Source organism: Mobula birostris, chromosome 26 (genome assembly GCF_030028105.1).
Source record: "Mobula birostris isolate sMobBir1 chromosome 26, sMobBir1.hap1, whole genome shotgun sequence".
Taxonomy (NCBI): Eukaryota; Metazoa; Chordata; class Chondrichthyes; order Myliobatiformes; family Myliobatidae; genus Mobula; species Mobula birostris.
This window is the reverse complement of record NC_092395.1, coordinates 18,512,866-18,540,855: the sequence shown is the minus strand read 5'-3', so window position 1 is coordinate 18,540,855 and position 27,990 is coordinate 18,512,866. Positions and strand designations below refer to the sequence as shown.

At 41.9% G+C, this 27,990-nt stretch overlaps 1 protein-coding gene across 1 annotated transcript in view; it reads left to right on the top strand.

Moving 5' to 3' along the window:
• apc2 (APC regulator of WNT signaling pathway 2) overlaps nt 1–27,990 on the top strand; it is a 165,365-nt gene that overhangs the window by 89,374 nt on the left and 48,001 nt on the right. The window contains exon 6 of the mRNA XM_072243853.1: nt 6,844–6,921. Within this exon, the coding sequence (XP_072099954.1) occupies nt 6,844–6,921 (78 nt within the window). The remainder of the gene's footprint in view (nt 1–6,843; nt 6,922–27,990) is intronic.

The window sequence follows — 27,990 nt, the reverse complement described above, 5'->3', positions numbered from 1 at the left end:
CTATTCTGACTTCAGTCACAGGAAGATGTTACCAGACAGATAGAGGGAAATGTTCAAGGATTTTCCAGAAAAACCTCCTTGGAAAAAACGCAGAATCCTCAATGACTCCTGGGAATCTCTGCTCCATAGTTTTGCTGCACAAGGCAAGAGAACGAAGGGTTGGAGTAACATACTAGTGTGGATAGGAAAGTGGCGAACTAACAGAAAACAGCATTCAGAATAAATAAATCATTTCTTAGATTGGTAATCAGTAACAAGTGGGGCACCGCAGAGATGAGTTTTGAGACCTCAACTTTTTAAATTTTTTATTGATGATTTGGATAAAGGAAATAGAGAAATGGCACAGATTCTGTTTATTCGTATCACCTGCCGAGTTCCTCCTGTATTTTGTGTGTGTTGCTAGAGATTCCAAATGATTATTTTTGAGTGGTCTTCAAATGTACCAAGATAGAATAGATGATGTTGTAAAAATAATTGGATTAGCAAGTATATATGAAGAAGACACAAAGTGTCTACGAAGATTGGTCTTTAGAAGTTTTGGTCCCCAGTGTCACTGGATCAATGCTTTAATTGGTGAAGTCCATGTTGTGGCTACCCCATGTTAACAGAAAATCGCACATGGGCTACTTTTACTCTATGTTATGCAGCTCATGGCCTGGAACATCGGGACCCTTATGGAAATTTCCAAAAGCAACCGACCAGCATGCTTTTCAGTTATATTCAGTGGCCATCTCAGAACCCTTAAAAGTGGAATGATAGCAAGCCACTCTTGATCCCAAGAGGGAGGAGGAGGATGAAGAGGAAGGGATGAAGAAGAATTATTATAAATGAGTGGGCACAATATTGACCAATAGAATGCTGGTAGTCTTTAAAATGTGAGGTTATCCACTTTGGAAGGAAATATTTAAAAGCAAATGATTATTTTTATCAGAAGGAGACTATGTATTATGGTACAAAAGGAACTGGGGGGGGTCTTAGTACATGATATATAAAAAAGTTAACATGTTGGCGGGGTGGCGGGGTGGAGGGGTGAGCATAAAAGGAGATTAGGATGAACTCAAGTTAAAAGTTTAATAAAATAATAAATAGGAGCAAGATCAGACCATTGACCAAGGTCTTGCCTGATCTACTCTCTGTTCAGCTTTGCTGTAATTCCCATAACCTTTGTTTTCCTGTGTGCCAAGATGTATCTATCTCTGACTCCATGACAGAGGATAATGATAAGTAAAGCTGTCTATTTCAAACTTCAATCTTCAAAGTAAATGTACACTCAGTGGCCGCTTTATTAGGTACAAGAGGTAGCTAATTTATCTATTTACTTATTATTTATTGAGATACAGTGTGGAATAGGCTCTAACGCTCCTTCCAGCTGCACCGTCCAGCAGCCCCCAAGTTAATGCTAACCTAGTCACAGGACAGTTGACATTTAAGCTACTAACTGGTACACCATTGGAGTGCAAAAGGAAACTGAAGCACCCTGAAAAAAACCATGCATTTCACAGGGAGGGCAGACAGACTCCTTACAGTTGATGTCAGAATTGAACTCTGAACTCTGACACCTCAACCTGCAATAATGTCGCACTAACTGCTACACTACCTTTGCCAAAGTGACCACTGAGTGTACTATCAAAGTACAGACATCACCATATATTACCTGAGATGCATTTTCTTCCAAGCATTCATGACAGAGTAAATACATACAATAAGGTCAGTGAAAAACTACGTATGAAGACTGACAATCAACCAATGTGCAAAAGAAGAGAAACTGCAAGTAAAAAGAGTAATAACAAACAAGTAAATAAATAATACTGAGAACGTGAGTTGTAAGGTCCTTGAAAGTGAGTCTATAGGTTGTGGAATCAGTTCAGTCGAAGTGTGTGAAGTTATCCATGCTGCCTTCACATGGTTGTTGCAGGGTTAGAACTATTCCTGAACCTGATGGTGTGGAACCTAAGGCTCTTGTACTTCCTTCCCGATGACAGCAGCAAGAAGAGAGCATAGCCTAGGTGCTGGTGGTCCTTGATGATGGATGCAACTTTCTTACGGCTGTGCTCCTTGTAAATGTGCTCAATGGTCGGCAGGGCTTTGCCTGTGATGGACTGGTTTGTATCTCAGTCCAGTATTTTAGACCTAAACTACCGACCTAAAATTGATACCCTGCCCCTTAGTTTTAAACAGTCTGAAGGAACAGATTTTCAGTGTCTAACTTGTCAATCCCTCTCACAGTCTTCTATATCGTGTGAACACCTCTCTCTCTTTCTTCTAAATGCCAGTGAATGTAGGTCAATCTTACTCAATCTTGCCACATTGGATAATCTCCTCTTACCAGGAATTAATCTAGTGTACCTGAGATGAACTGATTCCAAGTTAAGTGCTTTCTTCCTTAGATATTGACACCAATAGCCAGATGCTCCCACCATAATCACAAAGATCAATGGGTAAGTTGCTACTTAGTAGCAATACAGCTCTTAGTACCAATAAATGGAGCAATTTCCTAACCACAGAGGTATTATAAATGCAGCTAAATCCAGGGTTGATCTGAACTCAGGCCAGATTTCAAACATACAAAAATGAGGCAGGAGAAAGTTCTTTTTGCCTGTGTTTCTGTGAAGAGCATTGGATTCTTTTACTACCATAAAAAGGCTACAGAAATGCAGATTATAGTTGCTATTGAGGGCATATATTAAATACAAATGGGTGGCAGGATGGAGATACATCTCTACCAAAGGAGGTATAAGGCACTTCTTCCCTCTGCTAGAGTACAGGTTACCCTGGGACAAGTTGTAGCATTCGGTTAGCCCACCCCTCCTCGATCAGCGTCTTGTGAAGCCATGGGAGCAGGTGGTGGATATTCGGATGAGCAATTGGTGCATATCATAGATCCTGCTAATGCGACCACTGATGCCAGGCAAATAATCTCTGAAGAGTTTTGATAATGGTTGGGATTGTCTGTCTTGTAAAGACACTGCCCAGAAGAAGGCAATGGCAAACCACTTCTGTAGAAAAAAATTTGCCATGACCAAAAACTATTATGGTCATGGAAAGACCACGATCACTCATTCATACACATAATGAACGAACGATTAAACACAGAAATTCACATTATACCAATTCAGCCTTGCCCACTGAGATACTGAAAGTCCGTGTTCACCAAATGGAAGGATATTGGAAACCAATGACAGCTCCTGCCAACTCAATAATCACTAAAGGATGGAATAATCCTCCATCTGGATGCCAGATGGTAATTTTTATAGGAGAGATGTAGGCTGGATTTGAGTGGTTGTAAAGCTAATGTAAAAGCTTTATATGGAGAGCGAATTAATATTATAATCTATTTTATTTATCCTATGGGAAGTCATTTTAAAAGTGCACTGGAAAAAGCACAAAGTTCGAAGTAAATTTATTATTAAAGTATGTGTATGTCACCATATACAACCCTGAGTTTTATTTTCTTCCAACAATTCACAGTAGAACAAAGACATACAATAGGATCAATGAAAAAATGACACACAAGGACTGATAAGCAGTCAATATGCAAAACAGGACAAACTGCAAATATCTAAATAAATAAATAAACAAATGAATGCTAAGAACATGAGTTGGTGAGTTGTAGAGTCCTTGAACGTGAGTTCATAGGTTGTGTTCAGTGTTGAGATGAGTGAAGTTATTCATGTTGGTTCAGGAGCCTGATGGTTAAAGGAAATAACTTCCTGAACCTGATGTTGCGGGACCTATGGCTCCTGTATGTCCTTCCCTCCGGCAGCAGTGAGAAGAACGTGTGTCCTGGATGTTAGAAATTCTTGATGATGGGCACTGCATTCTTATGATAATGCTCCTTGTAGATGTTTGTTTCTCTCCATGGATGCTACCTGACCTGCTGAGTTCCTTCAGCATTTTTTGTGTGGCTCTGGACTTATAGCATCTGCGGAACCTCTTGTGCTTATGATTTGTAACTTCACTTATAACTTAAAAAAATAATTTACTTCAATTTTAAATGTTTTAATTATCTACGACTTTCTCTGCCAGCATAACTCTGCCCTCAGATATGCCACCATCAATCCTAATGAAGGGTCTTGGCCCAAAATGTTGACTGTTAATTCCCCTTCATGTTGAGTTCCTCTTGCATTTTGTGTGTACAGGTATTGCCTTGGATTTCCAGCGTCTGCAGAATCTCTTGTGTTTATCACCACTATAAGCTGTCAGGGACATTTCAGGGTTGGATTCTGTGCAATCTGCCAGTAAGATAGGCTTCCACATTCAGCTTGGGTGAGTGCAGGTGCTGGCAGAGCACAGATGCTGATTCTGGGCAGGTGGACTAAACCTGATACTATATGTTCTTCCTACTAAATTCCAATGCAGAGGTTCAGCGAATCAGAACACAGAACTACTGTCCTCTTATCATGCAAATTAAATGTAATTTAATACATAATCCATGCATATTCCTTCTCTTATTATTTACTAGTTTAATATTCAGTGAACCCATAAATAAAATTTCCTTCAAAATGCATTAGCCAATGTTCTTCCTTCTTCTCCTGAAAACATTAATCCCGTTTTGGGAAAATAGTTGGCAGATGAAACTTAAAACAGATTTCATATCACAATCTACCATAACTAGAAAAACAAGCAAAATATGTTTCTGGAGTATATTTAAATATGACATAGGAGCAGAATTATGCCTCTTGGTTCATCAAGCCGACTCCGCCATTCAATCATAGCTGATTTATTATCCCTCTCAACCCATTCTCCTGCCTTCTCCCCATAACCTTTGACACCTTTACAAATCATCCTCCATTTTAAAAACACCCAATGACTTGGCCTCCACAGTCATATGTGTCAATGAATTCCGCAGATTCACCATCTTCTCGCTAAAGAAATTCCTCCTCGTTTCTGCTCTAAAAAGATGTCCATCTATTCTGCGGCTGTACCTTACTATAGGAAACCATAGAACCATAGAACCATAGAAACTACAGCACAGAAACATCCCCTCCACGTCCACTCTATCTAGGCCTTTCAATAAATTGGCCCATAAACGAATCTGCGTTAACGTATCTTGACAAAGATGAGATAATTTTTCTAGTAAAGTGCAATGAAAGGAAATTAGTTTTAAAATAGAAATTGTGGCCCAGAAATTTATTACTGATTGGTAAATTGGTTGTCATGAATTTTCTCCTGAAATTTGGTTCGCTGTAAGCTGATACTGAGAAATACATTTTACACTAATGTTTAGTAATGAATTTCTAGAGACCCCTGTATTGCATTGATCTTAATTATGTATAGTAATGATTAAATTAGACAGTTGTCCCCATTCAGGCTGGTAATGGTCTTGTCACTACAGGTAGCTTTAGTCAGCAGTCAAATGATGTCTCATCAGGGCCTATTTTTCATGTGTATCAGCAATCCAAACTAATGGTTCCCAAGTCAGTCTTGTCCTGGATGGGCATTTAAGAGATGTGCGCACTGGATAGTGTTTAGGAGTTTGAGCTGTGGATGATATTTCTATCCCTAGTTGAGGGTCAGTTGTAAACAAGACTGAATCAGAGGATTATGATTAATTGGGACACTTTGGGGCCAGTAAATTTTGGACCAATTAGGCAGCTGCCCTAATTAGCCGAAGTTTCATGGAAATAGTTAAACATGTATAAAAAAGATCAGAATCAAAATCAGGTTTATTATCACCGGCATGTGACGTGAAATTTGTTAACTTAGCAGGAGCACTTCAATGCAATATAAAATCTAGCAGAGAGAAAAAAATTAATAATAATAAGTGAAGTAAAAATAATAAATAAACAAATAAATCAATTACAGTATACATATGTTGAATAGATTAAAAAATGTGCAAAAACAGAAATACTGTATATTTTTAAAAAGTGAGGTAGTGTCCAAAGACTCAATGTCCATTTAGGAATTGGATGGCAGAGGGGAAGAAGCTGTTCCCGAATCGCTGAGTGTGTGCCTTCAGGCTTCTGTACCTCCTACCTGATGATAACAGTGAGAAAAGGGCATGCCCTGGGTGAATCGAGTAACAAGTTAAATGGAATACAAAACAAATTAGCTCACTGCCAGTACTTCTGCAGTACTATAAAATTCTGTATTAGTTCGTAATACTTATTGATAGAGGAATTCATCCGTGTTGTGTTCTTTTGACTGTAAATGGATAAAATCAATGCAGACACCTAGTGCAGATAATGGACCGCCTTCATACAATGCTGTCGATGATTGCATCCTCCAAATCTCTATTTTCATTGTAACATTCAAGAATATTCTCAATACCTTTAAGTATTTTCTAACTTATTGAAGTATTAAAATTGTTTCATTTTCACTCCCAGCTGTTTCTGGCATCTTCAAGTCTGAATGCTTGAAACCACAGTGAGCAAAACAGTTCTGAATTGTCTTACTGTCAATATCTTGCCAAATATCAGTGACAAAAATCACTGCTTTTTAAACACAAACACGTACGACTGATGCTATTTGAAAACTGTTTGCTCAAAGCACAGTGTTGTGTCTAATGGCCATGAAAGTGCACGTGACTGACGCTAGTTGGAAACTGTTCAGCAACCTCCTCCTGCCTCAGTTAGGCAGCATAGCGTTCCAAGTAAATGACAGGAATACTGGTTATCTCCAGAATTAGTTTTGTTCTTTAAGAATTGTCCTAACTAAGCGGCTGCACCGATTAACCTATGGTCCAATTAACCGGAAGCCACTGTAGTTGTATAGGTCTCCATGAGAAGACCAAATACTTCAGGAGAAGAGGAATTGGAGCCACAATTCTCTGGTCTGACACCTTGGCCAGATTAAAGAACAGTGTTTTATTTTACTGACAAGTTTATGTTTCATCACTTACAGTTGCGAATGAACAGGATTCAAGAGATTGAAAAGGAGATTCTTCAGTCCCAGCAGAAAGTGCAGGAAACCGAGACTGAGGTCAGATTAATCAACTTTGCTACAGTTAGTAGATTTTGTTGCAATGTAATAACTGGAAGCTTAAAGAGTAAGGCAGTAATTCAGTTGTAAGGTCCTTTGACATCAGTAATAAAGCATGCGTGGTTTATGCTCTGGTGGATGAATCTGGGGACCACTAGATCAGTTACTGTGTTTGATTGTTGAACGCACTGCTTGTATTATAATGGTAAAAGTAATCTACTTTCTGTTTTAGTGTTCTATTAATTAGTTTGCGACGTTTCAGACCTGGTTTGAGTTTGAGTAACTTACTGCATGTGTTTGACTTTAACATTAGCATTTAATATGTGTCCTCCCTGTCTGCTGTTATTCAGATGGGATCTGCAATCTAGTGAAAGTTTCTGTGTTATGAATGTCATATTCATCAAACAGTAACAAATCTGGGTTCTAGGAAATTGTCAATCAACAATCTCAGAATGAACAACTTGGGAACCGCCTAATCACTTTGCAGAAAGTCAAATTAATTAACCAGAGGAAAGCAATCTCTCTCTCTACAATAAATCTCCTCATAATTTACAAACCTGGCTAAATCCCTTCCCTGTTATATTGATAATAAAAAAAAGCAATGCCACTGATGGAATAAATTCTCCCCCAAAATGTGACACTGAATTACTTAAAATGTTGGTTCAGGTAAGCAAAAGCTTGTGGTCAAAGAGTTAGGTTTGAAGAGATGGCTTAAAGCCAGGGTTCCCAACCTAGGGTTCATGGACCCCTTGGGTGATGGTATTAGTGTATGACATAAAAAAGGTTGGGAACTCCTGGTTTAAAGGAAGTGAGGGAGTTTATGAACTTAGGACATAGACCGAGTAAGACACAGCTTTCAATGGTTCAAACAATTAAAAATCAGGAATGAATGTTGGGCACCAGAAATATAGAAATGAAGGGGGCTGTTGAAATGGAGGAATTTGCAGACATTTGGAGACTCTCAAGCCAAGAAGAAGCTTGAAAATGTGAGACTTAAACTGTAGTTTGTGTGTCAAACCTTGCTTCATTATCATAATTTCCCATTCGAGATTCGTAGAGTTCTCCAGCATGGAATCCACTATGTCCAGTCCAACCATTAAGTAGTTATCTAGGATAACCCACTTGGGTCTTCAGCTTCCAATGCCTTGGCAATGTCAGTGTTTGCAAATATAGTGAGGGTACCTGCCTCCTCCACTCACTCAGGCAAAACATTCCAGTCTGCAACCTTCTTCCGGACAAAGCGATTCTTCTTTATACTCTCCCTGAGTTCTTTCTCACATCGCATTCCTGGCAGGAGCCCAATGAATTAGCTGGTATGTATGAACTGAATGTTAATATTGTCTTTTCTCTAACTAGGTGCCGCAATATTCACTAAGTGCTTTAATTGGTAATTCGGTAACTGGTGACCGGTGAATTACCTATTATTGATACATGTACTGGAAAACAGTCAAAAACTTTACTCTACATGCCTCCATACATACAATTTCAAAACGTAAGGTTATCAAGGTAGAACAAGGGAAAGCAAACGCAGACTGCAGAATAGTGCCACACTCACAGAGGGCACTGCGAATAGACAGTAAGGTGCAAGGGCCACAATGAGAGATCAGGAGCTCATCTTTATCTTAGAGGGGTCCATTCAGAAGTCTTGTAACAGCAGGATAGAAGCTATCAGCATGATGGTAAGGCCCTAACGGGGCACATTTATCAGTTTTTTCTATTATGGCCATATTGATAAAGCACAAAATTTAAAACCCTTTTTATGCTGCCAACTGTAAGAAGGAGTGGGGATGGCCCCATTGCAGGCATACCCAGCCCTGAGACATGATGCATGGTCATTTGATTCCAAAACAATTGGTTTATTGAACATTATAGAATGTCTCTCTGGTGCTTGCCGCTTCCACCCCTCCCCCTTCCCCTTTTCTCAGCCATGATTCCCCTCTCCCTGCCCCTTCCCATTTTCAGTCCATAAGAGAGAGCCATACCAGGTTTATCATCTCGAAAATGTCTATTTGTTCTTTTTTTGCAGCAGCAGTACAGAGCAATACATAAAATTACTCCGGTACTGCCCTTGTTATATACAGTATATATATGCCTAAGACCTTTGCACAGTACCATATAACCCAGAAGCCTTTCAGCCCAACTCACCCATGCTGGCCAAGATGTCTACCTGAGCTGGTCTCATTTGCCTGTGTTTGGCCAATATTACTCAAACCTTTCTTAGGAATGTACCTATCCAAAAGTTCTTTATGTTGTAATTGTACCTGCTTCTACCACAATTCTGAAGAAAATGGGAGAGAAACTAGAAAAAAATGAACATAGTCAATATTTTCCAGTAAAATTTAAAAAAAAACACAGATGAAATATGAAATTAAAAGCAGAAAATTTTGGAAACACATAAATGTCAGGCAGCGTCTGTGGAGAGGGGCAGAGGCTTAATGTTTCAGTTCAGGGACCTGTTGAAAGTTACTGGATTTGAAATGTTCACTCGGTTTCACTTTCCACAGCTATTGGTAACTTGTTGTTTTCACCATGTCCTGCTAGTATCTTTGAGGTATTTAGAATTTGTGACCAGTGGTAACTTTCTCTCCTGTACTCCTCCCTCGCCAGCTCTGCCCAGTTGTGGACAAGTTATCCCAGATTACAGCTGTGCAATGCATTGAATTATAAAATCACACATCATGGACCAAGGTCATTCAAAGTTTAAAGTTCAAAGTAAATTTATTATCAAAGTATGTATGATGATAATGATGGCTGATTCTTCACTTGTAAAGATCAGGAGGGAAAGCTCCATCGCTGTGGGACTTTTCTTCCTGACCTGCGCTGCATAGGTTTATAGCGAGGACTGGTGCGCGCAGACCGATTCCACGCTTTAGGCCGAGGGACGTTCCACAATGGCACAGCAAGCTGTGGCGACTGCAAGGCTGTAGGATGAGTATTGGAGTTTGCCTTCTCCTAGACAGACTGCCTGGCAAGGCTAACGAGCCCCATCCACCTGGGTTTGGAATTGGAGTTGTCCTTCTCCTAGGCAAGCTGCCAGCCAAGGCCGATGAGCCCAGCCTGCCCGCTCAGTTATACCGCTGGACATTTGGTCGCACTGTGACATAGCAAACTCAGTAAGAACAGGGACGCCACGTGAAAGCATTGCTATGGGCTCAGTAGTGTAGGATACTGCATGATAAGCCAAATAGTGGTCCTGCAGCGATCACTACACGTGGAAAGGAGAGGCTATGGAAGATGCTTCACCTTCCTTAAGTGAGAAAGACGCCTAGCCCAGGACTCACCCGTCCTCAAGTGCGTATACATCATCATATACTACCTTGAGGTACTTTTAGAGTCATAGAGTATTGGAAAACTACAGCACAGAAATAGGCCCATTGGCCCATCTAGTCCATGCCAAATGATTTAAGCTGCCTCCTCCCATTGACCTGCACTGGGACCATAGCCTTCCATATGTCTACCATCCATATACCTATCCATACTTCTCCTAAATGTTGAAATCGAGCTGGCATGCACTACTTGCACTGGCAGCTCTTCCCATACTCTCATGAACAACCCCTAAATGAAGAAGTTTCCCTCATGTTCCCCTTAAACTTTTCACCTTTCACCCTTAATCCATGACCTCTAGTTATAGTCCCACCCGACCTCGACGGAAAAGGCTTATCTATAAGCCTATTTACCCTATCTATAGATTATCTATAATCTATCAATTTTGTATACCTCTATCAGATCTCCCCTCAATCTTCTACATTCTAAGGAATAAAATTCTAACCTATTCAGTCTTTCCTTATAATCTTTCAACCTAGCTTGTCCACACTGATCAGTTTTCACCCTTTTGTACCAGCTGTATGTCCAGCAAGTAGTCCCTGCTCCACTGTGCCTTCAAATGTAGATTTAGACGCTTCTTAAATGTTATCAATGTACCAACTTCAACCTCTCTCTCATGCAGTGCACTCTCAGGGTGAAGAAGGTCCCCTTCATATTCTTTCTAAATTCTATCCCCTTACTCTAAATGTCCTCTTTTTCTGTCTCTTCCTCTCAAAAGGGGAAAGTTTTCAGCAATCAACCTTAGTGATTCTATAACTCTATGACGATTTCTATCCCACTATTAATGGTTCCCCCAATAAGATAAACAGGACTCTTGACCACAATCTACTTTGTCATGAGCTTGCACCTTGTTGTCTGCTTGCTCTGTGTTTTCCCCGTAACCATAACACTTTAATTATTTTCACTCTAATCGCTTTTCACATTTTCACATAATCACTTTAATCACATTTTGTAATTGTTTTCCCTTTCCCCAGTTCACTGATGAAATGATCTATTTCGAATGCAGTGATTTCTGAAGATCTCTCTTTGCCTTCCTAATTTCCTTTTTGCTTGCCTCCCGCCACTTTGGAACGCAGGCAAAACAAAGGGTTTCACTGCCTCTCGGTACACGTGACAACAATAAACCAATCACTAATTTCTAATTTAATAATAATGCTTATCTCATTGATCTATCTACATATGGGGTCAAACAAAACCTCTCCAGGTCACACCTCAAAAATACAGTGACCTCTTCTTATGGAATTTATGGTACTGGGGATATAAAATGGTATGTTACCAAAAATATAAGTGTCGCATAGTGGCTCCCAAATACTAATACTGAGAGGGCAAAGTAGTGTGCATTTTCTGGTTATGTCTATCAGATTGAAGCAAATTGCTTTCGAAGGTTATTGACCCCTGTATTCTAGAACAAGAAGGCTGTATGTTAAACTGGCTAGATACAGGTTGAGTGGAAACAGGCAATGAATTAGAAAACTGCTTTTTCCACCTCACCACTCTTAAACTGTATAATGTCGAGGAAGCACATGTACCACTTGTCAGAAAACCTGCCATTTCAGAGAATTAACTATGCTCCCCAAGCATTGCACAAGTCCTCCACCTTTTTAATATGGCATCTTCCCCCATCCTTCTCAGTCCCGAAGAAGGGGCTCGGCTCAATATGTCGACTCTTTGCTCTTTTCCATATATGTAGCCTGACCTGCTGAGTTCCTCCAGTTTTCTGTGCGTTACTTTGGATTTCTAGCATCAGCAGACTTTCTCGCGTTTGAGGAAAAATGACAAGAATTGGGAGGTCACTAAAGTAAAAGGCACAAGTCTGACCACCATTTTGTTGTAATGATTTGGCCATAGCAGAAAGGCAAGCTTTGGCTGTGCCTTTCAGAAAAGTGTACGTCTGCACAGGAATAGTGATCATTACGTTTAATGTTATTAGCAGGAATTTACTGCTTCTATGGTTTACAATGCTGGATTGAATTGCTGGAGTAATTTGAATTGCTAATAATTGCAACAATATAAGTGTTTGCTTCAGTGAGCTAATGGTTGAGCTGTAATTCTGCATGGAAAGGTTGAATGAATCTGTGCTGACAAGAATGAATCTCCCCTGAAGCAGTGGTTTCAGTTGTTTCAATTGTATACGTGCATGTTTGGATCACACATTTTACATCTCTGTTTTGGATTTCACTGTATTTTCCCAGAATGCAATTTCAAGAAAATGAACATTTTTAAAACAGGGTTTTGATTTTTCTTCCAAAACGGAGAATGACTAACTCTGAAAAGAGAGCAGATCAACACCCCAAAACAAAAACAAATGATCAAAAAGAAGCATTAATACAAAATTACAAGGAGGCATAATTTTAAGGTGATTTATTATTTATTGTAATGCCTGCACTGTTTTGTGCACTTTATGCAGTCCTGAGTAGGTCTGTATTCTAGTGTAGTTTTGTGTTGTTTTATGTAGTTCAGTGTAGTTTTTGTATTGTTCATGTAGCACCATGGTCCTGAAAAAAGGTTGTCTCGTCTTTACTGTGTACTGTACCAGCAGTTATGGTCGAAATGACAATAAAAAGTGACTTGACTTGACGTGACTTGACTTGATTTTAAAGTACAGTTGGTGGAGGGAATGTCTGAGGTAAGTTTTTTACACAGAGTGCGGTTGGGTGCATGGAACGCTCTGCCAGAAATGGTGGTAGAGGCAGGTACATTCGAGACACTTGGGAAACTCCTAGATAGGCACATGGATGATAGGAAAATGGAGGGTGATGTAGGAGGGAAGGGTTAGATTGATTTTAGAGTAGGTTAAAAGGTCAGCACAATGTCGATGTTCTATGAAATATGAAAGAGTAGGACCAAATAGAGATATAGTGTGCTACCTAGAGATGTTCTGGTGTTAAATTGCCTGGAATTCTTTGCTACAATGACATTTCAAAAGGACTTAAACTTGAGGAATTCTGCAGATGTTGGAAATTCAAGCAACACACATCAACGGTGCTGGTGAACGCAGCAGGCCAGGCAGCATCTCTAGGAAGAGGTACAGTCGATGTTTCTGGCTGAGACCCTTCGTCGCCTTATATTCTGTCTGGGTAGCCTCCAACCTGATGGCATGAACATTGACTTCTCTAACTTCCGTTAATGCCCCACTTCTCCCTCGTACCCCATCCGTTATTTATTTATATACACACATTCTTTCTCTCTCTCTCCTTTTTCTCCCTCTGTCCTTCTGACTATACCCCTTGCCCATCCTCTGGGTTCCCCCCCCCTTCCCCCTTTCTTTCTCCCTGGGCCTCCTGTCCCATGATCCTCTCATGTCCCCTTTGCCAATCACCTGTCCAGTTCTTGGCTCCATCCCTCCCCCTCCTGTCTTCTCCTATCATTTTGGATCTTCCCCTCCCCCTCCCACTTTCAAATCTCTTAATAGCTCTTCCTTCAGTTAGTCCTGATGAAGGGTCTCGGCCTGAAACGTCGACTGTGCCTCTTCCTAGAGATGCTGCCTGGCCTGCTGCGTTCACCAGCAACTTTGATGTGTGTTGTTTCAAAAGGACTGGAAATTTGCAAATGTTTCTCCACTTTTCAAGAAGGGAGGAAGGCAGAAGGAAGGAAATTACGTGCCTGTTATCTTGACCTCAGTGGTTGTGAAGATGTTGGAGTCTATTATTAAGGATGAGGTTTGGGGGTACTTGGAGGTGTTAATCAGCCTGTGCTCGGTCGGGTGTGGTGGTCCTGGCATGGATGCTATGTAGCCTCCTCTCTGACGGCAGTGGGACAAACAGTCCACTAGCAGGGTGGGTGGGATCCTTCATGATGTTACTGGCCTTTTTCTGGCATCTTTCTGTATATATGTTCTTGGTGGTGGGTAGGCTGATGCCTACAGTGATGCAGCCTGTTAGGATGCTCTCTTCTGCATATTTGCCTCTTCCTACTTAACTCTAGTGGTGTTGCTAACAAAAAGTTCTTCAGAATATGCCAGAAACACTCCGAAGATCAGGGAGCATCAATTGAAACAGAGGATTATCATTTCAGGTCAATATAGAAGGGTCTCCTTGCTGTAACATTAACCCTTTCTCTCAGATGCACCTGTCCTTTAGTGTATTTCTGTCATTTTCTATTTGATTTCATATACCCCGCAACATTTGTCCTGAGCTTCTTACCTGCACGGTGGGATTACAGGAATTGGTCTGAAGGCTCAGAGAAACTCAGGTCTATAAAGATCGAGAATTGAACTAGCGGGACACAGCAGAAGTGTCCAGATGAGAAATAGTTTCCCAGAGAGAGGGAAACTTCCAATAAATTAAGTTATTCCTCCTAGATGGGTGCGCAGAATCAACAAGAGCAACATTTATGAAGAGCCCTTATCATAATTAAAGGCCACAAACAATGTTCCCTCTAAGCTGTGGGTATGTGCACGTGCCCATATCTTTTGCTACTAGCATACAAAGAAATTTAAACTGCGCACAAAAGGTTGTCACCCTCTACCTCGTTGGCATGTTAAGTATATTTCACAATTGTATACAATCACATTTTCTTTTCCAGTTTATAATGCAAAGTGTTGACATGATTGCGATGATTTATCTGCAGATTATAGAACTGGCTTATTTATACTGTTCTTATTGAAGAAATTATTCAGTGAGCACATGTTGTTGTCACCAGGCAAGAAAATCATACAGCACAAGACTTTTGTGCACACTGGTCATTGCAAATTATAGAGAACATTGGTTCATTTGCCATCTCTTTTACAATCCAGAGTCCTACTGGGTAGGATAATTGGTCATTGTAAATTGACCCATGAGTAGGTAAGGGTTAAATCAGGGTTGTCAAGGATTGCTGGGACAGCATGGCTCAAAGGGCCGGAAGGGCCTACTCTGTGGTATATCGCTAAATAAATAAGAAAAATAACATAGTAGCAGGTTAGGAAATAATAGGGCAGCCAACATAACCTTCTATCGTCAAAAGAAACAGTTTTAAGTAGCAACTTAAGCAGGCAATGGAGAGTAGAAGTGTGGGAGCTTGCTAGGTCCAGCCATGTGAAGGTATGGGTCAGTCAGTGGTTCAGGGAGGAAATTCAGGAGATGCTGGCAGAATTCCAGGAGTAGGCCCCTCCCACAACTTTGACTGCGGACATTGCCGGGAAGTGGGTTGCTGAGACCTAAGGAACAGGAAAGGCGACTGAGAAACTGTAAATGAACTATTCCTGAGTCATTTACACATTGCAAATATGAATGATAGTGACTTGTTTATTCTTTCAAAGAAGTGTTATCACAACTTGCAAGGTTTTTAGAGCCTAGAATGCAACTGCAGGCAATTTACTACACTGCAGGCAATCACTGCATAAGTAATATTGCCTTATTTTTGAGGGAGCATTAAAGATAAATATGAGGGAAATTCCAGGATGGAAAACAATGTAATCAATTGAAAAGAACAACTTTATTAGCGTTGCTTATAACACTGACTTTTTAAAGTTATATTTTGTTTTTGAAAAATGCATTAGAAATACACACTCATTGGCCACTTTATTAGGTACCTCCTGTGCTTAATAAAATGGCCGTTGAGTGTATGTTTGTGATTATTTGTTGTAGCCCATCCACTTCAATGTTCGATGTGCTGTACATTCAGAGGTGCTCTTCTGCACACCACTGTTGTAATGCGTGGTTATTTGAGTTACTGTCACCTTCCCGTCAGCTTGAACCACTCTGGCCACTCTTAGACCTTCCTCATTAACAAGGCACTTTAGCCCACAGAGCTGCTGCTCACTGGATGTTTTTGTTTGCACCATTCTCTGTAAACGCTAGAGACTGTTGTGCGTGAAAATCCCAGGAGATCAGCAGTTTCTGAGATAATGAAACCATCCCATCGGGCACCAACAATCATTCCACATACAAAGTCGTTTCGATCACATTTCTTCTCCATTCTGAAGTTTGATCTGAGTAACAATTAAACATCTTGACTATGCCTACACGCTTTTACGTATTGAGTTGCTGTCACATAATTGACTGGTTAGATATTTTCATCAATGAGCTGGTGTACAGATGTACCTAATAAAGTGGCCCCTGACTGTAAGTCTTTGTTTGGAGGAGGTGTGAATGAGACCACAGGATCTTTGTTTCTACTCCATTCCTGGCCTAGGTATGTCAACAGTTCATGCCTGACTCTAGTGAGGCCTGAAGAAGAGTAATGAATTTACATTTCGGTTTCCGGGATCACTTCATTCTGGCTGCTGACCGCAATTACCTTAAGAAGGCTCCAGGTGGAGGTGGAAAGAAAGAATCTCAGCCTCTCTCTTGTGAACCCTATGGATTGTATGAGTTCGTAACCAAAATTCATAAAAAAGGAACCATCCAACTTCAGGACCACATCTATTACTGGGTAAAGCCATGGCTTTGGGCTCCCATCTCCAGGTTGGCCTGAGAATCAAAGGGAGGCAATGCAAAAGATAGAAGAATAGCTTTATTTATTACATGTGTAGCGACACAGTGAAACGCATCATTTGTGTCAATGACCAACAATGTCCAAATATATACTGGGGGCAGCCCACAAGTGTCACCATGCTTCCAGTGTCAACGTACTAACCCTTAATAATCCGAATGCCTTTGAAATGTGCTTCACTGGAGTCAGGCATGAACTGTTGACAAACCCAGGCCAGGAATGGAGTAGCAAACAAAAGATACTGTGGTCTCATTCATGGGGAGAACATACAATCTCCTTACTGATAGTGGCAGGAATTGAACCCCAGTCACTGGTGCTCTAAAGTGTTACACTAGCCACTATGCCACCATGCTGCCCTGCTGTTATTTCTCCTGATGTCTGGGGTCAAAAAACTCAGGACAAGAGGCAGGAAAGTTTGTCTGGATATTTCAAGAGAAGCAGGGATTTGGTAGGATGGTGTTACTAGTCTTGGGTAAAACTAAGTTCTACTGACCTCTTTCCCCGAGCGCTAAAAGTAAGAGATAGTCATCCAGCTCTTTTGATCCTCTTCCCCAGTCCCTGAGTTCTGAAGGAGTATTGGTAAGTGAGAACCAGGATAGCCTTAGCTAAAGTAAAAACAGAAAGTAATGATCAGGACAGGCCACTTCTGTGTGAAGAGAAACAGAGTTAATGTTTTGGGTGAAAAACTGTTTGACATTTCTGACAAAAGTTCTTCAATCTGAAATATTGACTGTTTATCTTCCGAGAAATGCGGCTTAACCTGCCGAGTGTTTTCAGCAAGTGTTTTTTATTTTAGATTTCAGCATCAGCCTTGGTTTTGTCATCTTACTTGTTCAATCGCTACAGATGCTGCCCGACCTGCCGAGTTCCTCCAGAATTCTGTGTGCATTGTTCAACATTTTCCAGCATCTACAGAACCTGTTCAAATAGTCTGCTTTCAGTTGGTGTCCAGACTGCCACGAGGTACGGTCTCTCGACCCTGTATTGGAGGGTGACAATCTCTTCCGAAATATAACCTGTAGAGTCACCCAAGTTCATTTCTGAACTTGAGTGCTGTCTTTGTGGAGTTTCCGCACTCTCTCTGTCCCCACTTGGATTTTCCTTCAGTGTCTGGCTTTCTCCCACATCACGGGGACATGCTGGTGATAGATTGGCTGTACATTGTGTCCTGTGTGGTGGAACTGATGGGAACGTGGGGAGAACATAATACAGAGAAAATTAGTAATGGGATTACTCTGTGAGCTGTCATCGGCTCAAAGGGCCAAATGGCCTCTTTGTGTGACATGAGGGGATATGGATCATGCAACAACCCAGCATGAGTGCCTTTTAAAATAAAATGAGGAAAAACACAATGGAAAAATTAACTTACTGTAAAATATTTATTAGTAATGATGGAACATTCCCTGCCAGGCCCTCTTGTATAAGGTACCTCTACTCAAGCCAGAAATAAAAATATTTCTGCACCATGTTGACACAAAAGCAGGATGTTCAGTCCTTCAGTACTGCACAGAAAAATAGCCTGCCAAGAGAATAAGGACATGGAAACGTCGAACACCTGCAAGACTTCAGTGCACTTACTGAATGTAATGTTTGTCTTTTGTTCATGTTCTGTATTCCTTTTCTCCACTGTAAAGCATAAAGAGGTCTGTTCCCATGAATGCAGATTTTAAACACTCAATCTTGAACAAAGCCAGAAAAAAAAACTGATATTGGGTGCAATTCACCAAGAGGAAATAAATGCAGGGTTTAAAAACAACAAAGGTTTGTTAGTACTGAGGGGAAGAGTAGTGGGAACTGTGCAAAAAGAGATTAATTAATAATATGAATAATCAGGGAAAAATTCCCCTTTAAGACCCCTTTTACAGAGTCTGATTTTTTTACCCTGTGTTGCTAGGTTGCTGGTTGTGAAAAGATTAACTGCTTGGGTTGTGATTGGGTGCTGGAGATGACATAAGGGAGGAAGCAAGCAGGCAGTGGCTGCGCCTCTTGCACTCGCTCTCCCTCCAGCTCTCGTCTGAAGCATTGTCAGATTAGTGAGGGACTGACTGTACGCTGGAGCAAACGGGCAGAGGATCTCAGTGAACCTTTCTACGGAGTCCTCCAGTCTTGTGCCTAGACAACGGATGGGGTTTGATTTTGCCTCCTTCCCTGCCAGTCTCGGGGAGCACGGAGAGACGCCGAATTTCTCCGAAGGGGCAGTGTGCCATTCCGTCACCTGGAAGCTGGATAATTGTGCTGTCACTGCAAAGAGTGGGATTCACGGCTTGGTCGGGAGATGCTCGGCTTGAAGGCAGAAAGGAGCAGGGTCACATGGTGATGAAAACTGGGACAGGGGATGTCGGAATCCATTCCATGCTCCCATGAGGGGAGTCAGGTAGGAGTTTCAAATTATATAGCTCTCTAGGGTGGACCATACATGCATCAGAAGCCGCATAATAATAAGCAGGGGCTGACTGGGGCTGTGAGCTGTTCCAGTGGCTGGCGTATGTGATTTTTCTCTTTCATTTTCTTTGTGAAGCCCTTGACATTTTTATCAATTACCTTTTGCCGTTAATATATCATCATGTAGTTCTGTATTCCTGATGAAATGTACCATCTACATGTTACCTATTGTCAATAGCTATCCTTCAGCTTGCAACCTATGCCAAAATCAGGTTGCTGCCTCAATATCAGCATTACCCCCAGGCACCGATATCTGCTTAATGTTATTTTTCATTAGTGGAAAAGATCTTGTCATTGATGGATGATGACGAAACATATGTCTCTCTGTGTTAATGTTTAAGTATTGTGCAGCAATCGTTCACTTCATCTATGTCTCCCTTCTATTTTGCTTTTAAAACACACACACACACACACACACACACACACACGACTGAATGTGGAAATCAATCAATTTTCTCACCATAAAATACACAACGCTGTCTTTTGCTGCATTAACACACATTAAAATGCTTGATTCAGATTTGGCACGGCATTATTGTGTTTCTTCAAGCCCTTTTGCTTTCAGCACTGTCCTTCTCAGCCTATTGTCTAATGAATCTAGAAGCTACAACACGCTGTCATCTTCTGCATATTAGCACCATCTTGAATATGCTTTACAATATACCTCAGTTTATTGTTCGTAATACAAATCGAATAAATTTTAACTAATAACCTGTGAAAATGATTCAAATCCAGCTTGGATCCAGCTTCAGTGCTGATGAAAGATCTCGGCCCAAAACAGCGACTGTTTATTCATTGCCATTGATGCTGCCTGGCCTGCTGAGTTCCTCCAGCATTTTGTGTGTGTTGCTCAAACCCAGTGTTTCTAAACACTCTATTTCTAAGATGCCACTTAATCTCTTATTTTTTAAAATGAGCCTTTTGAGTAAAAGTATATTTTTCTTTCTCCATTTTCTGATTATTAAGACTGGTTTTCTTCTGGGACACACATTGATTCATGTGCTGCTCCGCACGATGGGCAGGTGTGCCGCAGGCCATCACCCGAACTGAGCTTAAGTCTATCACAGATAGATGTGCCTTGACAACAAAAGTATTGCCCACTTCATTAAGGAAAGCACCTTGGAAGTAGTTGACAAGCCCCTAGAATATAGCGCAGAGGCTGGAAGCTCTCAGGATGGAGATCTGCAGCAGACCCTTTGGCCTATCTATTCCATGCCAGCAAAGATGTCTTCCCCAGCTGGTCCCACTTGCCTGTGTTTAGCCCAGATCTCTCTAAACCCTTCCTAACCATAATCCTGTCCAAATGCCTTTTAAGCATTGTAATTTTATCTGCCTTGACTCTTCCTGTGCGGCTTATCCATACACCCACCACCCACCTTTGGAGGGAAAAATTTGTCTTGTAAAGTCTTTTCCCACTCATCCTACACCAATTCACCTAGAAATATGTTTAATCTACCTGTTCCCTGTCGTTTTGTTTTTCTCCCTGTAAAGGTCTGACTCTAAAACTGCCTTGATCATACCCTTTCTCTTAAATTACAATTTGAAAATCAAAAAAATGTTATCTTCACGCATCCTGCAGAAATCTAACTCCCTCCTTGTCCAGTTACCATGGTGATATGTTGTGATCTGGAACTGCAATGAAATGAGCACATGGGTTCCAAGATAGATTGTATCCCATATCACATTAGTGTCTTAGTTCAATTGCACCAGCACAAATTGTGAACTTGGCTCTACTACTGTTAGTTATGACCGAACACACATTCCTCAACATAACCTGCCAGGAGTTACTTAGTCCATTTCTCAAAATACCTTCTTGTAATGGTGACACTTCCTTCATTTAAGGTCTCCTTTTGACGGTACCGAGTTAAAGAACTGAACCCGTGGAATGCATCCTGCTCCTCATCCTTGCCTGCCAAGAAGCGAGATCATTTATTTTAATCATTCATTTTAACCACCAGAACAAATGCAGAGTTAGCTGGGGGGATTCAAGAGCCATTTGTGAGTAGAGTCTTTCCAATGTTGCTGTTGCTATGGACTGGCTTCCACATACTGCTTTGCTAGTTTAGATTGTGCCCCATTTCTTTAGCTCCATCAAACTCTATGTGGATGATAGAAATGTGAAGGGTCATATAGGAGGGAAGGGTTGGATTGATCTTAGAGTAGATTGAAAGGTCGGTACAACATCTTGGGCCGAAGGGCCTGTACTATGTTGTAATGATGTTTGTTCTACCCTTATTCCCAGAATGCATCTGAAGCATTTACTGTCATTTTTTTCTCTCTCTTCTTCTCTGTGGTTGCCATGGCAACAATTTATTGTCCACCCCTAATTGCACTTGAACTGAAGACAAAGTTAAGAGTCAACTATGTCGGTGGGTCTGGAGTCAGACCAGATTTTGTAGTGAATCAGAAGGGTTTTAACAACAATCTTACTGCCACATGCTCAGTATTTACTGGAACCTTCAGATTACTTAATTATTTGAATTTTAATTTATCAGCCGCCCTGGTGGGATTCCAAGTCATGGCTATGGATCACTGGCAGGGAGGTTTGGATGCCATACTGCAATTTAATCACTTCACCACCTTGTTCCACCCCATGAGGTTGGCAGTGGGCTGCTTCACAGTGAATGTTTGTCATTAGAACAGGATGGCTCTCTGGACTGGCTCTAATGGTATTTAGAGTCCATTATATGGAGGAAGGAACAGGAGCCACATATGGACCATATTTTGTAGAGACGGGAGATTCCCACCTTGAAAGATGATTGTGAATCCAATGTAGGTTTTAGAACCACTAGGTTACTTTTGTCTGGTTCCAACCAGAAATTAAAATTGTTATTACTTCACCCAGACTAGATAATTTCAGAGATTTCAGCTGGGCCAATTAAAATTCAGCTAGCTGGCAAGCCTAGAAGACAAACATTCTGTTTGTGGAAAAGGTTACAGCAAAATCCAAGATGATATAAGCCAGTTGCTTGATTACCAATTAGAACAAGCAACATTTACTGATTTTCCTGACAGCATCGAGTCCAATTCTGAAGCTCTGATTGAGTTCAGCCAGTCTAGAGCACAGCATGAAATGATAGCTACTTCCTTGAGATCTCACCACAAAACTAAGATATAGAAGCAGAATTAGGGCACTCGGCCCATCAAGTCTGATATACCATTCGATCATGGCTAATTTATTATCCCTTTCAAACCTGCCTTCTCCCACAATTCCCATTCTGACATGTTTGCCCAAAGCCTCCTCAACCTGCACAATGAGTTCAAACAGGTTAGAGGAGCCTGGGTATTCCACCTGGGTAGCGTCCAAACTGATGCCATTAACGTCCATTTCTCTTTCTTTAACTTACGGTAATTACATTCTCTTTTCTTTCCATCCCCCATTCCAGTTACCATTCACCCCTTCTCTTCCCTTAACTTTCTTCCTCTGTCATGATGAGGTCAAACTCAGGTTGGAGGAGCAAAACCGTATATTTTGTTTGGGTAGCCTCCAATCTGGTGGTGTGAACATCAATTTCTCTAACTTCCAGAAATTACACCCTCATTCTCTTTCTTTTCCATTCTCCATGCTGCTTATCTTTCACCCCTTCTCTTCCATTCACCTGCCATCACCTCTCTCTGGTTCCCTTCCACCTTCCCTTTATTCCATGGACCATTGTCCTCTCCTACTGGATTCCTTCTTCTTCAGCTCTTGACCTCTGAACCATAATGCCTACACATGACAGTGCTCCATTTGCCCCTGAAATCTGGGGTTGTAATTGGTAGTACTTCCTTCCCTTCAGCTGAATTGCCGTACCCTCTCTTGGGGTCTGCTTCACTGAACCTATCATTCCTGTGAGTACATCTGAACAATGGTTCTGTTTTCAAATTCACTACAGAGCGTGCTCAGTTCAATATACATAGAAACATAGAAACCCTACAGCACAATACAGGCCCTTCGGCCCACAAAGCTCTGCTGAACATGTCCTTACCTTAGAAATTACCTAGGGTTACCCATAGCCCTCTATTTTTCTGAGCTCCATGTACCTGTCCAGGAGTCTCTTAAAAGACCTTACCGTTATCTGCCTCCACCACTGCGGCCGGCAGCCCATTCCACGCACTCACCACTCTCTGCATAAAAAACTTACCCCTGACGTCTCCTCTGTACCTACTTCCAAGCACCTTAAAACTATGCCCTCTTGTGCTAGCCATCTCAGCCCTGGGAAAAAGCCTCTGACTATCCACATGATCAATGCCTCTCATCATCTTATACACCTCCATCAGGTCACTGCTCATCCTCTATCGCTCCAAGGAAAAAAGGCCAAGTTCACTCAAACTATTCTCATAACGCATGCTCCCCAATCTAAGCAACATCCTTGTAAGTCTCCTCTGCACCCTTTCTATGGTTTCCACATCCAGAGGCAACCAGAATTGAGCACAGTACTCCAAGTGGGGTTTGACCAGGGTCCTGTATAGCTGCAACATAGCAGCTTTGAGTGTCCTATGGACTCGGACCCCAAGATCCCTCTGATCCTCCACACTGCCAAGAGTCTTACCATTAATGCTATATTCTGCCATCATATATGACCTACCAAAATGAACCACTTCACACTTATCTGGGTTGAATTCCATCTGCCACTTCTCAGCCAAGATTTGCATCCTATCAATGTCCCGCTATAACCTCTGACAACGTTTGACACTATCCACAACACCCCCAACCTTTGTGTCATCAGCAAATTTACTAACCCATCCCTCCACTTCTTCATCCAGGTCATTTATAAAAATCTCGAAGAGCAGGGATCCCAGAACAGAGCCCTGAGGCACTCCACTGGTCACTGGCCTCCATGCAGAATATGACCCGTCTCCAACCACTCTTTGCCTCCTGTGAGCAAGCTAGTTCTGGATCCACAAAGCAATGTCCCCTTGGATCCCATGCCTCCTTACTTTCTCAATAAGCCTTGCATGGGGTACCTTGTTAAATGCCTTGCTGAAATGCATATACACTACATCTACTTCTCTACCTTCATCAATGTGTTTAGTCACATCCTCAATGTGTTTAGTCAATATACAATGAATTGAGTGTGTCTTTGTATGCAGTATACAATCAAGCAGAAATCTAAGGCAAGGAAGAAAAGAGTTTTCTGCCATTGACCTCTGAACCCTGATGTGCTTTGAAGTCACCTCGGAAAGTTCGCAGGCACTGACAACGTTCATAGACATCAAACATCCAAAGAGACCAGGAGTCTTTTAATGACCAAAACCAGGAATGAAATGCAAATACACTCAAGTACTGTCAGCTGTGGACTTCTGTCTGGTAGTGAGATGCTGTCTGTTTGAGGGAATCCCAAGCTGACAGCAGGCTCAGTTACCCTTTTGGAAAGTGATGTTGGATTGTTGGGGGTGGGCGTTGGCTTGATAAATGTATCATTCGCCCATACCCCACACAACCTGACTCCTCCTGGACTCCAATGGTCCAGGACCCAGTTGTCCCTGAAGGCTCAATCATCAGATTCTTGTTTACCAAGGGAGTGGTCAGATTGAGGCCCTCCACTGGTCAAGGTCCTAGTTGTCTATGTGATATGCAAGCTAGGGCAGTCCAGTATGGAGGGCAAGCTGTTACCCTTGCAGCAGGCTCTCCCTCTCTACATAGATGATGAAGACAAAGGAGTGGCAGAGACCGATATGGTTTGGCACCAGGTGCCATCGCAGGAGTTGCCAGTCAGTGATGAACTCAATGCCTTAGGGACTCCAACTCCAGATTTTTTCCCTCGAGGCTTACTCCCAAAGTCTCCCCCATGAGTGAGAATAGCTGCAAGGCAGCAGAGGTTTGAGATCAGAGTTTTCCTTCTCCTGGATGAGCTGCCAACCGTGGCTGACGAGCCCCATCTGCCTTGAAGTGACTAGTTTGAAGGTGCCAGTACACCAGCTTTGCACCTTTTCCTGTCAGTTCCACCGGGCTTAATAGCTATGCCACACTTGAAGGCCAGGAACTGGACTTGGTGGTCAGAGGGTACTTGAGACCCTCTGATGACCATTGAGAGTATTTAATAGGTAGTGGGAGTTAATCCTTATTACCTACCCATCTAGAACAACCGTAAGGAACCTGGTCAGACTACATCACCTAGTATTACATGGAGTTGTCAGAATCAATAACACAAACATATTTAAGGGAAGCTGGATAAGCACAAACTTGAGTTGTTTTCTCTGGAGCGGTGGAGGCCGAGGGGAGCTGAGACAGAGGTTTATAAGATTATGAGAGGCATAGATAGGGTAGACAGGGAGTATCTTCTTTCCGGGTTAGATTTAGACTTAGATTATGAGGACATGCAGTCCTCTTTTATTGTCATTTAGTAATGCATGCATTAAGAAATGATACAATATTTCCTCCAGTGTGATATCACAGAAACACAAGGCAAACCAAGACTAAAAAAATGACAAAAACCATATAATTATAACATATAGTTACAACAGTGCAAAGCAATACCGTAATTTGATGAAGAACAGACCATGGGCACGGTAAAAAAAAAAGTCTCAAATTCTCTCAAAAGTCCCATCATTTCACACAGACGGTTGAAGGGAGAAACTCTCCCTGCCATGAGCTTCCAGCGCCGCAAACTTGCCGATGCAGCACCCTGGAAGCAGCCGACCACAGCCGACTCGAGTCCGTCCGAAAACTTTGAGCCTCTGACCAGCCCTCCGACACCGAGCACCATCTCTGCTGAGCGCTTCGACCCCGGCCCCGGCCACCAAGCAATAGGCAAAGCCGAGGATTTGGGGTCTTCCCCTCCGGAGATTCTCGATCGCACAGTAGCAGCAGCAGCGAAGCAGGCATTTCAGAAGTTTCTCCAGATGTTCCTCTGTGCTTCTTCATGTCTGTCTCCATCAAATCAGGATTGTGCATGGCATCCTACTTCACAAATACGATATCGTTCGGAGCGGCCACGCGCTGTGTCGCGCCGCCATCTTCTCCTCCTCTCCCTCTGTCTAATGCCAGAGGGCATGAATTGAAGGTGAGGTGGGGGGGGGGGCGTAGGTTCAAAGTGGATGTGAGGGATAAGTTTTTTACTCTGAGAGTGGTGAATGTCTGGAACATGCTGCCTGGCATGGTGATAAAGAGAGGCTTTTAAGAGATGTTTAGATGGGCACATAAATACAAACGTTTGTATGTGGGAGATGGAGTGATATGGACGTGGTGTATATAGGAGGGATTAGTTTTTGTGTTTTTAAAAGTTTACCTTTTAGCTGGTTCAGCACAACACTGTGGGCCAAAGGGCCTGTTCCTGAGCTGTACTGTTCTATGTTCTATACGGTGAAAAGGACACAAGAGGTATTGCTTGGGGTGGGCGAAGACTCAGGCATATTATAAACCTCGTAGTTTGAGTTGAATTACCTGGTTCTGTCGAATGAGATTCAACGCAAAAGTCACCTGGTGCTCGCTACGTGCAACAAGCACTCTGGTCAGCATTGATGGTTGTGGGCAGTTCTTTCCCTGAATATGCTCCCATCCCTCTTGGAAAATTTCGGCTCCTCATAAAGTCATTTGAATAAAAAGATCTGTGCCAGTATTTGAGGTCCAGATGAGCTTTTCTCATCTGATTCACCAATCTCATCTACAATCATTTCCTCTTCAGAGAGCACCCCCATGAATTCAATTTCCCTTAACTACTCTCTGCAGTAGTGAATTCCATAGCCTAACTGCTTTCTAATTAAAGTAAGGCAGGCCTGCAAGCTTGCCAAATGGCCAAAGCAGCATGAAATAGATTGGTGTGAGCTCACAGACAAAGGATCACATCAAATCTCTGCAGACGTTCCACATCTAGCCAGAGTACAGATGGACAATAAAACAGCTAATAGGAGGAGGAAACTTGAAGAACGTCCCTGACCTCAACAATGACAGGGCTCACAATGTGAGGGCGTTTGTAACCAACTTCACCCAGCAACGAACTATCTTCAGAAGCAAGTCCTTAGCCAAATTGATTCACTTCACAAGTTAACAGGAAATAGTTCAGAATGCTGGATATGTCAAAGGCTATGGGACCAGACGATACATCAGCTACAGTATATCACCTATCGCCTGCCAGCTTGGAGTCCCTTTATTCCCCCTTCTTTTCCAGTCCTGATGAAGTATCTCGACCCAATATGTCAACTCTTTATTCCCCCCTATCGATACTGCCTGATTCTGAGTTTCTCCGGCATTTTGTGTGCGTGTTCTATAATATCAGGGGGCAATGTCCTGGAACCAGCTGTTCCAATACGGTAACAAGAAGCAGGACAAATCTAATTCAACTAAAGACCACACAATCATTCTAATCTCTTTCACCTGGGAGATATCATCAACAGTGCAATCATTTACTCACGGACGCAAGAGATTCTTCAGATGAGCAACATCAGAATCAGAATCAGGTTTGTTATCACCAGCATGTGACATGAAATTTGTTAAGTTAGCAGCAGCAGTTCAATGCAATACATAATCCAGCAGAGAGAGAAAAAAAAAATAAAATAAATAAATATAATAATAATAAATAAACAAGTAAATCAATCATGTATATTGAATGGATTAAAAAAACGTGCGAAGGCAGAAATACTGTATACTTAAAGAAGTGAGGTAGTGTCCAAAGATTCAATGCCCATTTAGGAATCAGATGGCAGAGGCTGAATCGCTGAGTGTGTGCCTCCTACCTGATGGTAGCAGTGAGAAAAAGGCATGCCTTGGGTGCTGGAGGTCCTTAATAATGGAGGCTGACTTTCTGAAATACTGTTCCCTGAAGATGTCCTGGGTACTTTGTAGGCTAGTACCCAAGATACGCAAAATTCTGGAGGAACTCATCAGGTCAGGCAGCATCCATAGAGGGGAATAAACAGATGATGCTTGGGGCAAGACCCTTTAACATTTACTCATCAGTAATCTGCTCA